The sequence below is a fragment of the Myotis myotis genome, unplaced genomic scaffold (genome assembly GCF_014108235.1).
Source record: "Myotis myotis isolate mMyoMyo1 unplaced genomic scaffold, mMyoMyo1.p scaffold_m19_p_1, whole genome shotgun sequence".
Lineage (NCBI taxonomy): Eukaryota > Metazoa > Chordata > Mammalia > Chiroptera > Vespertilionidae > Myotis > Myotis myotis.
Window position 1 is genome coordinate 152583179 of NW_023416313.1, and position 13128 is coordinate 152596306.

A 13128-nucleotide genomic window follows, 5' to 3' on the forward strand; every position below is an offset into this window, starting at 1 on the left:
TACACCCAGTCATGTGGTACATCATCTGAGAAACCCGGTCACTTGATTTAACACAAAGAGATTTTTCTCAGGTTAAATGAGAGAGTGAGTCTGTACCTGATGGAAGGGAAGCCCCTTGAAACATACTATGGTCAATCTGATTTGACCTTGGAAAATCAAGGTTTGATTAGAATTCTCCAAGATTCTTTCCAGCTCTAGAATTTTATTACTCCCTGCCAGTGCTTCCTCCCCACCCCCGATCCCATCCCCTACTGGAAATCCCCTTTGTAAGTCACTTTATGGCCACTTCCCAATGATCAGGTCTGCCCTCCTCTCTTCTGGAGCCCCCACTGGGCTGGTCCTCCATGTGAATGCCCTCGGGCAGGGCCAGTGCAAAGTGCTCCTTCAATGCATTACAGCCATCGCTAGATTTCCATAAAGGTTAAACTGCAGCCTTGTTACTACTGCTTCTTAGTGATTAGGGACTGAGTACATTGATGACTACTACAGGATTCAATTAGTAATGTATTGAAGCGGTGAGAGGATGAAGTGCCATGCTTTGGTCATATTTTAAAGGGTCCAAAATTGAAATACCAAAAAATATCTGAAGATCGACACAGTATTTCTTGTCACGTGAGACAAAGAAGTAAGAATTACTGAGCACCGACCATATACTGGGTCTTATTCCAGGTGCTAATGTGTCAGTTAGTTTTCACAATAAAAACTGTCACGGAGGCTCAGATACATCATGGCCAGTAAGGCAGAGCCAGCAAACTAGAGCAATAAACCCAACTGGGATGGGCACGTCTGCCTTTTGATTTTCTGTTTTAAAAGGAAAGTCTGGACTGTCAATGACTTTCACATACTTTCCTTGCCAACCTGAACCGGGTGTTGCTTATAGCATCTACTCTGGGTCTTATTACATGATAGATGTTCAGTAATAGTAATAGAAGCAGTTAATGTCTATTGACTGCATGGGCTGTGGCACTATTCTAGGCTTTTTTCTATGTATTATCTCTTCCAATCCTCACAATACTCTTTAGCAGCAATTTTCAACCCTTTTCATCTCATGTCGTACATAAACCAATTACTAAAATTCTGCGGCACACTGAAAAATATATCATTTTTTTTGCCCATCTGACAAAAATATTGGTATAATTTTGATTCATTCGCACCAGACGGCCATTGTTGTGTTGGCTGTCATTTTTCTATTTGACAATCTAAGGGAAAAGAGGCTAGTGTCCCTGACGAAACAGTAAGATATTGCATGTTTTAAAAAAATCCATGTAGCACACTGGCTGTGGCACACTGGCTGAAAATCGCTGCTCTATAAGACTGGAACTATTATTCTCATTTTACAGACAAGGAAATTGAGCCCAGGGAGGTTAGTGACTGGCCCAGGGGTGGGCAAAATTTTTGACTCGAGGGCCACAATGGGTTCTTAAACTGGACCGGAGGGCCGGAACAAAAGCATGGATGGAGTGTTTGTGTGAACTAATATAAATTCAAAGTAAACATCATTACATAAAAGGGTATGGTCTTGTTTTTTTTTTAGTTTTATTCATTTCAAACTTGGGCCGTAGTTTGCCCACGGCTGGACTGGCCCCAAGTCACACTTCTAGTCGGTACCTGAACCCAGTTTAAAATATAGGCAGTTTTCTCTCAGAGTCTGTGCTCTTAACCACCTGCCCGCAACGGTCCTCCTGACATAGCGCTTGTACCTGACCACTCGTCTTTGATGAGCCAGTAGCATCTAAAAAGCACTGACTGCAGAAACATTCCTGACTTTGTAGGGCTAAAGGGTAGCTTGAAAAACAACTTCGTGTATCTCTACATGTCTGCTTGGGGAAAGACTCCATCCACTCTCAGGTGGAAACAAGACATGATCTCCTGGGTCACCTCTGGCCACAGCTGGCCAAGGTTGCTCTCTCTGGGGGCGGTGCCAGTGGACCGGTGGGAGAATGTGGGTGTGCCTAAAATGTGTTTTCCCTAAAGATCCCTAATTTTTACTCAGTGGTTATTAGTCATGAATTTGCAGTGTCTCTTTGATGTTTTTCAGGCTTTCAGCCGTGACACACTTTTGGGATGAGGAGTCCTGACTTGGTCGGTTGCTGTGTGATGTGGTGCATCATTTTCTTTTGAAGCGACTTCTTTCAAGCACGCAGAGATGTTTCTCTGTGTTGTTCTGTTGTAGAAATCGGGCTTGCCCAGACCCCAGGGAGGAGTCTGAAATGGAGCTCAGACTTCCCAATTGTGCACCTGTATCTCCCATACCTGGGTCATGTTTTATAGACATGACGAAATGACCCACGATTTTCACTAATAACATGCCTCCACCATAGTACCCACCCCTACCTGTTTGCTTAGGGTTTTAGGCCTGTGCTTCATTCCCCTCCTTAATAGATGCTGAATGTTTCCTTCTTTTGGGTTGTTGGGGGTAAGTGAGGAGCCCCCTTACCTTTCGTGGACCCGGCCTCTTTCATCCCCCAGAGTAACAGTCACCGTACAGTTTTTATTCAGGTCAAACTTTTCACTGTAGAAGTGATAGTCTGGAGTCACCCATCCGACCCAGACGCAGGAGGGGTCTTGTCCGGCAAAGATGCGGATGGCGTAGTAGCACTGCTGGAGAGACACCACAGACCAGACGAGTGAGTGGCCCTCAGGAAAGCGTGATCAGGAAGCAGGAATAGAGCTACAGCCCATTGGTTCCTTTTCTTAAAAAGCATACTCGGGTCTAGAGGGGCACTACACTGCACTCTCACCTGGAGGAAGGCCTGGCTAGCGTTTGGCTTCCTTATTTGTCTCTTCTCTGTTCGGCTTGAGCATCTACCACCCTTTACTCCTCAGAAGATGCTGCTGGGGAAATAAGTGGCAGCCACTCAGAGTGGCCAGCACAGGACCTTAACCCTCTCCTGGGCACTGACTTTGCCCCGAGAGAAGAAACAGTCAAGGCTCAGAGAACTCCTGCTACACTTTTCACTTCTACAGAGAAATCCAGGGCATTTTTTGGGGGCAAGTCTTGAAAAAGATGCTGCGAAATAAAGCCCCTAGAGTGGCCAAACATGCTTTATGTGGTCAGCAGGCTCATCGACACAGCAGTACTTGGCAGAGGCCATAACCACTTGTGAAGTGTATCCCTATGTTATAACAATAACTAAAGCTTTAAGGTAAGTGATTCCTTCACCATGTTCCTTATGAAACTGAGCACATTCATTCTTAATGAAGTTACTTCTATTCATTGTCTTGTCCTCTTTTTTTTTTTTTAACTGGAAGATAAAAGGGTAAGCCAGTCAGAGCTGGGCTTGAATCTTGGCACTGGCAGCTATTAATCCTGGGACCTTGGACAAGTCCTTTGTCCTTTCTGTGTCTCAGGATATATGATGTTGCCCATCTCGCAAGGCTGCTGTGGGCATTAAGTGGGAAAGTGGTGCAATGTGCCTAGTGCAGTGCCCTTCACATTCTAAGTGTGCGACCACGGCAGCAAGAATCCTCTTCCCGATGGCAGTTAACCTATGAACTCAGGATGTAGGGTCACATAATAGAAGGGATGACATGAATTTCTTTAAAAAATGTTTTTTTGGTTTTTTTTTGTCAGGTGCTAAAAGAAGAATGGGAGAGTGTGAGAGAGAGAAATTAGGAAGTGTTGCTCCCTGACTACTATCTAGCTCTAGAAAAGGGACCAAAAGCAGCCTCCATTTTTCAGGCTGGTTCCCTGGCTCCTGTTTCTCGTTTGAATGCTTTCAACATGATTCCTGGCACTGCTCAGAGAGATGGGAGAGTTGATACACAGAAGTTTACATAAAAGAGCAAAGAAAAGGATTAAATTAAGACACTGCCCCCTATCCCCCAAACTGACATTCATCTCCATTAGGAAGGCAGTGCTGGGCCCCTGGTGGCAAATGGGCAACAAGTACACAATGTTGCCCAATTAGATGCTCCAGGTGGAGCTTCTGCCGTGCACTGAATCACTGTCTCTTCTCCCCCAACTGAGAAATGCCAGAGACGTGATTTGGAAGCATCGAGATGCATATTAAAAGACAGAGCAATTGGCAATTACAGAGGATCTCTAGACAGATCATTGCTAGGAGGGGCATATTACCAGGCACAGCAAAGACACAAATAATTAAAACCATAATTTGAGCACATTTACTTACTGTTGTTGTTTGAGAGAGTAGTTCTTGCATCTGTTTCCTGGAGGGAAGATAAAATCTGTGTTTTAGTTATTCGGCTGTAGAGAGAATTCCACAATTCTGACAGGCAATTGATCTCCCTTTAAAGATGAGGTGAGTTTAGGGAACTATTTTCTATACACGAGTGATCCCAACTGGTCTTGGGATGTGTTCATTTGTAACCTGCCACCACAAGCAAGGGCTATGACTTCCAACTCCTGTCCCTCAGCCCAGGGGCTGAGGGTGTTGAAAAGATTGTAATAACGTGTGTGGGGATACCTCTGGATATATTCTCCTATTCTCTCAAGTAGCTGTGCTTATTTAAAGCCTGGTAGACAGCGAAACTGTAGAGAAAACCTGGACAACACAGCTCCAAACAGGCAGACAAACATCAATGATTAAAAATAGACATTGAAAGAAATAAAGACGGCAAGGAATATACTCCTTATCAGGGAGGGAGAAGTCACTCACTCATGAGTCACATGGCTTCTGGGATGGATACTGACCATAGTTACGCAAAGAAGGTGGGGTTTGCCTCCAGAAGCTTCTAATTTCACACAAAGGCAACAACAACTGCAGCCTCTACTTTTACTCCCAAAGCATAGTCATTTAGCCTGCAAGGAGGCCAGGGACTCAGAAGGCTTGAGAAGAGCAGAGGTGTTTCCACTGGAGGTGACTCTGTTTAGCTTGGTTGGCTCCCCTAATTATGCATTGCACACACACAGACACGTGTATGCACAAGTGGGTATACATTAAAATCCCCATTTCTTTACCTAACTGAGAGCAAAGGGAATCCTAACCACAGAGTTCTAGACATGCTGAGGTAGAGTAAGAAACAGACAGACGGAAAGACAACTTTACAACAGACGTGATGAGCACCTCTGAGGGCTGGAGGCCTGGCCCTCACCTTTTCTGGAAAGCATCACTGTCCAGGCAGGGGCTGTGGGTGAAGGAGGAGTGGCACTCGATGGGCATGCTCAGGCGGAGGTAGATCATGCTGGCATCGCTATTCTGTGTGCCAAATGTCTTGTGGGTCACCTTGAGGCACGGAGGGCTGTCCATGGTGCTGTCGATCCTCATGACCTGGAAACACCACGGGTCCTTTATGTGATGCACCCACATGAGCCTTACCTTCAATCTGTTCTTCCTTCCCTCACTGACATTACATATGTCAAGACTTTCTGTGAATGATAAAAGTTGTGACTAGTGATGACCAAACCATTATTCTCATCATTACTTGGACCTTGCCCAATAGAAAAATCACAGATCTTCCTCTGACTGGAGAACTTAGAGATTTAAAAACACTCCTACTGGGTTTTCTGCAAAGTCAAGGGTGGAGAACAGGTGCAAGATTGGCGGGGGGGGGGGGGGGGGGGGACGGGGGGACAGTCTCTGCGTAATGCCCCATGGTGTCCACTGAGGCTGACCTTTCAGGTTACTGGGCAAGTGGCTAAAGAAAACCTTCCCAGAGATTCCCACTGTCAGTGGGCATGAGAATATCTAGGGGAGAGGACAATGGAAAGCTCAAAGCTCATAAAGAAAAATCACAGCTCCCTTGGAGGGTGCTGTCTCCCATCCGTGCATTTCCCATCTCTGCCACAGTCACGGCCTGAGCACTGAGGTTCACCAAGGCTTCTCTAAACACCAAGGAAATCCCCAGCACCAGGGCATGAATATTGCAGGGAAAAGGGTTGGAGGAAGAAAGATCAAAACTAAATTTTAAAAAATGTATATGTGTGTGTGTGTGTGGGGGGGGGGGCATTGGGGAGGAAGAGAAAGTAAAATGGGACTTATAATAATAATGTCCTCATGACCCAAGCATTTCTCCCCGCATTTTAGAGACTAGTTTTTATCCTGTGGTCTATGGATGTACTTAACATTTTTTGTGCAGTTTGTAGATTTTTCTTCATGGAGGGTCTCTAAATCCCATCCGTTTGTAAGCCAGCTTTCTAAAGCAATGGCCAGGTAGGAATCTGAGAGAGAAACCTCTCCACTGTGTAAGACTGTGGGGAAAAGTGGGGGGTTGAGAGTTGATGCTTGTTGAATTTAGATCGGAAGGTGAGTTAAGGGAACTTATAGTTAGGTAGAAGCAAGCCACTCAATCTAATGCTTCCATGAAGCTGATCTGACTTTCAACCAATAACGCCCCCCCCCCTTGCCCCCACCCGGCCCAAATCATGAAAAAACCATGGTGGGTACAGGCAAAACGGAGGCAAAAAGATGTAGAATCAGAACCCAAATCAGGCTCCTTATAATCTTTGGCTCTGCTCAGCCCCCTCTACAAGATGCCAGCATCATAATCAATGACTATGCCTCAGCTTAAAATGCTGGAAATGGGTCTGGAGAAATTAAATCAGTTTATGAGCAGAGGAGAAGCATGTGCAGGACATCTTAACAGGCACTGAACTTTTTAAGGAAAATGACATTTAAGGTCTCTGAATACTGTATTACTATGACAATGGCAGTCCAGGGATGCCTGGAGAAAACACAGTGGCCCAAAGGCTTGGAGCCTGAGCTGCAAAGGGTATGTCTGCAAGACGGTTGCCATCTGTAAGATGCCACTGAGCTGCCCCAATTAAGGTGTCTGCAACGACAGCTCTGCGGGCCAGCAAGGAGGAGGCTGGTAAGCAGCCAGGGCATGGGCTTAGGTAAGCAGCTGCCCTGTGCCAGGGGCATTAGCAGGAGCTTAGTGCCTTGGCCCATGTGCCCTGCCAGGTTCGCCCACGACATGTAACATTACCTCTATCTGGGGATGATCCTTCGGCACGTTGACAAACGTTGGGAGGCGCTTGCTGAACCACATCGCAACATCTCGGTTCATGTTGACAGCAAAAGGCTCAAAGCCCTCTTGGAGGCCGCACATGGTATAAAACTTGAAGGTACTGGCATCCATCCCGAGATTCATGCGGCCGATCTGAGACAGCCCCAGAGAGCAGATGGGCACAAAGCCTGCAGAATGGCGAATGAGAGCCCTGCCTCAGCCCGCAGTCCCATCCCAGGACTGCGAGAATTCTGACCTTTGCCACCTTAACAGCTTTGAGTCCCAGCCAAAAGATGGGACCCCACCCTTTGTCTTTCTTCCTGGCAGGTAAATGGAACAACAGGAGGCACATAGAGATGATGGCTGCCCGTGGGGTATGTGGGAAGGAAAACTAATTTGGTTCAAAATAAATTGGGGGGAAAAACAATCATACAGCCAAGATTCTTCTTAAAATGTAAATAAACATAAGCCGGAAAAGTAAAACCAATAAGAGAAAAAGTAAAATTCTTTATCTCTGTCTTAGTTGAAACTGCTGTCGGGCCTGGGAAATTTTAAATCTTGCCGTAAACAGAACAGCACGAGAAACCTAAAGAAGGACTTGGTGCAAACATCTCACTTTTTCTAGGCTTCAGCATATCCCCCAGGAAATAAGAGCGCTGATGGTTTTCCTAATCCCAGAGTATGATCCTGAGAAGTTTCAAATGCTGACACTATGCCTCTGTTTACGAAACACAGTTTCCAGTCCCCCTCCCGCCCCCTCCACCCCGTCCTCATAGCTTCTGAGATGGTCCCCGCCTGAACAGGAAGGAAGGCATAATTTTTGGGCAGGAGCTGTGGAAAACTCTCTTCCCTCCTACATGTCTTTTCTCTCCAAGCTCACATCAATTAAAAACACTGCCAAATAGGCCAAAGCAGAAGTTTAAATTGCTTGGTGTTCTTCTTTGTGGGTATTTATAAATCATAATTGTGGACCAATAAATCAGCGGAGCTGGGAAAGCACTCATTATCCTGGGTTTGGGAGGACGTGGGAGGCAGGCGACCAAGAGTGCTCAGAGGGAGGAAGGGCTCTGAGGCTGGTGGCTCTGGCCCCACAAAGGAAATTGGTGTCCCTGCTAGGACAGGGATGTTTAAGGGGAAATTTAAAAGCCAATTTTGTTAGCATTTATATTCAACAGTAAGAGCAGTTCCATTTCCATTGTAGAGACGGGGGCCAAAATGCACTCCTCAGAGCACAGGTGCGTACACACTGTTATCTAAGCCTCAGAATTCTATGTAAATCAGTGAAGTAAGTGAGAAGTAAATCCCTCACAAACTAAGTTGGTTGCTTTCAGAAACGATGAACTTGTTTAGGACACTATTTAATACTGTTTAAGTCATTTCTAAATAAAGCGAGCTTTAATGCAATCCTAGCAGAGCGAGGGTGATGTCTATATAGAGATTGTCCTCTCAGGGCCACCAAGGACTGAGAGTAGGTGGTGGCCATGGCCCTCAGGAAGGTAGATGGACAGGGCAATCAGACCTGCACCATTCACACACCCTCCCAGGCACTGCTGTGCTTCTGGCATTTTTGCAGTAGGGGGTCTGATAGGTGAAACCATCTCCTTTCTATGACAGAGATTTTTATACATAAGGGACCTTTGGAAATCTGACTCCAGTGTGCAGTAAGGATGCTTATTGGAAAAATTCTTGTCCCGGCTGGGACAGAGGCCTGGCGATGTGCTATGAGAAGATGTGAAGGAGGGAGAAGAAACTGCCCTGATCCCATGGAACTTATGGCTATGAAAATGGCAAATGGACTAGAGGAGAGTTCATCCCTACTCCCAAGACAGTGTTTTGGTCTTAGATGGGGGCAGGAAACTACCACCACCTGGAGCCATGATCATAAAGTGTTTCAGCCTGATGTGAGCAGAGATAGGACGTCTTAAGAAAATCCCTCTTTTCCTTTCTTGTCTACTAACGTGGATGGTGGAATAAGTGAGCAACAGGTATAAAAGCCTGAGTGGGAAGAAGCAGAGATGAGGACTTCTGAATAACTCAGGTCAGACGAATAACTTTTTAGTCACAGTCACGTGACAATGTAAGATGCATGCAGAAGGGCAGAAAGGTAATATTAGAATGGGGCCTTTTTTTTTCTATAGAACTTGGGCTCCTTGTCATCCCTAGGCCATGAGTAGAAGAAACAGCACTCTACTGGGGATAAAACTGAAGACTTGAGGAGGTAATGGACTTGACCAAGGTCATGAGAAGGGCAAGTGACAACACAGGACAAGATCCAACACCCTCTGACTCATAGTTCAGGGGCCAGTCAGTGTGCAAGAGCGGGAGTGATTATAGGGACGTAATGCAAACAGCATTTCTGTGCCAGGGCAGGGAGCTGCACTCTTTACAGAGTAAAGTGTGGTCCCTACAGGGCAGGGGCCCTCTTTACAGGGGAGAGTGCAACACTGCATGAGAAGAGGTGCGGGAATAGAAATCATAGAGGTGAAAGCAATGGGTGGGAAAGAGTGCCGGTACTTCCTGGGGGCTAAGTGGGCACAGCTGGGACAGCTCTTTTAAGCTGCAGCAGAGAAGCTAAATTCAAACCTTAAGTCAGAAAAGAGAGAAACTAGAAAGGACTGAGAGCAGAGACAAATCTTTATAAGGCACCAGCACTTTCTCCTGGGGCAAAATACTTGATAACCAGCTATATTAGATCAGCTCCCTCCACCTGGTGGAGAGGCTCCTAGTAATGATCTATCCATTTCTACAACTTATTTATTTGAGGCATTAACACTTTATATACCTTTATAACTCTTCATGATAGAAAAGGGGAACAATGACAATAAAGCACAATAGATAATATTTATCAAGTACTTTCTAAGCACTGGGTTTAGGGCTCTAGAGGTTTATCTCATTATTATCCCCATTTTACAGATGCAGAAACTAAGGCTTAGCAGGTTGAATGACTTGCTGGAGGTCTGTCACCGAGGAAGCTGCAGAGCCAGCACATGGACAAGTCAGCCTGAAGCGCAGTCCAGAGCAAGCACTGGGGACTGAAGCTAGGCTGTCTGCTTTCTAATTCTTATCCACAGCGACTTGATTTGCGACGAAGTCTTCCTTCACTTTTCAAGCAATTTTCCTACGTGTCATGTAGTTGCCCAGTGTGCCTATAGAGCAGGCAGCCTGAGATCCATGACCACAAGACCTAGGACTGAAGACAGCAGACAGCTTAGAAGAAAAGGGCTGCCACAGCTGGCCACACGGCTCCCTGGAGTTGACCTGGATAAAGAAGTTCCATTTGGCAAGGCCACGGGGCAGTACTATGAGCACTGACTCTTCTAAGCACTTAACCCACAGCTGCAAATGAGACGAAAGAAGATGGACAACTAAAGGGGGACAGAAATACGCCTCCCTCTTCGAAGAGGTGTGAGGAGAAAATTTGCAGATGGCATTACCTTGAACCAAGATGTTGCGTAGACTTCTTGTTCCAGGAAGGGAACAACAGGAACACCTGCGCTTGAGTCCTAGGGATGATCCCAGTTTCTGACACACTTTGTATCACAGGCTTCATACTGACTTTGTGACTAGGAACGGGGATAGCCAGGAAGTCATCTTTTTATAACTCAGGAGCTTGGAAGGAAACCAGTTCTCTAGAAAACTCAAACCCTGAATCATTTTTAACCCATTTCAATCTGATGAAAGACATGAGAGCAAATCACTATCAGTCATGGAAAAACAGATCTTGGAGAGAAGTGGTTAGATGACTGCCCAGACCGTTCCTGGGGTGTTTCTGGCATCTCAGCCCAACAGCACATGTGTTACCCAATACTTTTCATTTCCCACTAAGCTTCGTGAAGATGGATTTGAGGGATAGCACTGTTTGTCACAAGCCTTGCAGAAAACACAGGAAACAAAAGGCGTGTTTGCCCTGCCACAGCCACTCTCTGAAGCATGGCACCCATCAGTGGAAAGAATGGCACGGGACCCTTGGTACCAACGTGTTTGCGTGCAGGTGGCAGTGACACTTCTGGCAAGTACGTTTCACCTGCTGCCTATGGAAGAGTTGCCAGCAGAGTTGGGGGAGCTATTAAAGCCCAACAGGCTGATGGCGGGAACAGCCCAGGGGGCTGCCCCTCAGGCCCCAAAGCTGCAGCAGGAGCAGGATGTCCCCCAGGGAGTGCCTGGCAGAGAGGCCAGACAGGAGACTGGCACAGAAGCCTCTTCCAGACGTTACATTCTGAGGTCTGGCAGGATGATCAGGATTTTATCTTCCTTCCCTTGAAACGGAATAAAAGAGAAGGCTAATAGCAAAGGTTTCACCATGGAAGCTGCTGAGCTTCCAGATGCCTTCAGGTGACAACAGTAAGAGCTGTGATGGTCCAGGCCAGGGAGGGGGTCAGAAACAATGATTAGAAAAACTCTAATGAGGCAGATAAGAGTATTATCATCTACGACACAGAAGAGGATGGAGATAAGGATTTATAAATAACCCAGAGAGAAAAGTAGCCACAAATTTTAATGTCTGCCCCCATTCCTTCTCTCAAAGGACTAAAAACTTCCCACAGCACAACTCCCGCTGGGATAATGGCCCAAATCAAGGCCAGGAGGCTGGCGACCAGAACACAGACACATAGGGGATTTTGCTTTATGGGGGCTACAATGCACAAAGCATTGTGTTTTGTCTGCAACAAATGCTTTTCCTAGCAGCTCCAGGCGAGAACTGCTGCCTCTTTCCACTTTAAACAGCAAACAGAGAGATGTTGTATGATTATTCTAGGCCGCTGTGCTATTGTTATCAAAGAATGGGATGCAGACTCTTTTTCAACTGCCTTTCTTGAGCCATCACAGAGCTAACTGAAAGAGCCTTCCAATTATCTTGTCTCTGTTATTAAAGTGCGATATGATACTACAGTATAATGTGTTAACATAATACAGTATAATTCTATTATAAAACTGCTTCCTAGTAATAGACTTTGTTGTTATTCTGAAGGTCAAATCATGTCCCTGCATACACAAAGCCTACGAGACATCTTTTTCATTACAACAGATGATCTCTAAAAGCAGAGCTATCCTAATATATCCTCCTATTTTATAGTATTCCTCTGCTCAAACCCTATAGCAGCCCCACCCTCCATGTCTTAGAGAGGGAAGTTGAAGGGTGCTTGGTCCAGATTGAAAAGATGGAGTCTTGGTATTTGAGGCTGAAATCTGCACCTTGTCTGTCTTTCCAGCTTTGTCTTCCATAAATTCCACATGCAAATATTCCAAACTGTCCCGCCCTTTCCTGCAGTTTCCCGAGTCCACAGCCATTCTCTAGTTATATCCTCAGAGTGGAGTACCCTGCCCCTGAGAGGTAGACACCTCAGATTCTTTAATGCTCAGTGCCAATCCCATTCCTATAGAATTCTCATTCTGTATTAGTCATTCATAACCTATGGCTTTGCATTGTTATTTTTTCATATTATTGATTTTGTTTTTAGTTACTCAAGAAAAGCTCCTCCCCCCTGCCCCATTGATTTTTAGAAAGAGTGGAAGGAAGGGGTAGAGACAGAGAGAGAGAAACATCAATGTAAAAGAGACACATTGATTAGTTTGCCTCCCGCACGTGCCCCACCGGGGCCAAGGAAGGAGCCTGCAACAGAGGTATGTATCCTTGACTGGAATCAAACCCAAGACCCTTCAGTCCATGGGCCGACACTCTAACCACTGAGCAAACTGGCTAGGGCAAAAGCGTCTTTTTTATAAGAAAATTAGCTTTCTGATTCTGTGCTTGTGTCGTCAACACATTCACAATGGTTGCTCCTCACTATGGAGCTGGCACACTTAGCACACAAGGGTCCACCACTGGCCCTGCTGACACGGTTTTCCTTCTTAGACAATCTCATTAGAAAGGTAAGCCATTCTATTACCAGGGGTCAGGACAGCCTCACTTTGTTTGAGGCTGTATTGCAGGGCAGCCTCCGATGGATGCCATGTCAAATGCAGGGCCATTCTGGACAGCTGTAGACACACACCATCCCCAGAAGAGAGCACCTTATTTATTTTTACAACTGGAAAATGAATTCTTTCGGACAGGCACCACTTGCAGTTCTGAGTGCTGGAGACCACTACTTCTCGGTCTTTAATGTGCGTACAAACCAGAGCCTCCTGGCTGAGTGCAGTTTCTGGTTCAGCAGGTCTGGTGGGGCCTGAGGTCTGCATTTCTCACAAGCGGGCCACATTGGAGTAGCAAGGCTTTGG

General features: G+C 46.0%; 1 protein-coding gene across 1 annotated transcript in view; it reads right to left on the bottom strand.

Moving 5' to 3' along the window:
- RYR3 (ryanodine receptor 3) overlaps nucleotides 1-13128 on the bottom strand; it is a 370839-nt gene that overhangs the window by 190754 nt on the left and 166957 nt on the right. Inside the window, exons 28-31 of the mRNA XM_036346438.1 lie at nucleotides 6889-7097; nucleotides 5056-5231; nucleotides 4134-4170; nucleotides 2438-2601 (exon numbers count right to left, since the gene is read on the bottom strand). Of these exons, the coding sequence (XP_036202331.1) occupies nucleotides 2438-2601; nucleotides 4134-4170; nucleotides 5056-5231; nucleotides 6889-7097 (586 nt within the window). The remainder of the gene's footprint in view (nucleotides 1-2437; nucleotides 2602-4133; nucleotides 4171-5055; nucleotides 5232-6888; nucleotides 7098-13128) is intronic.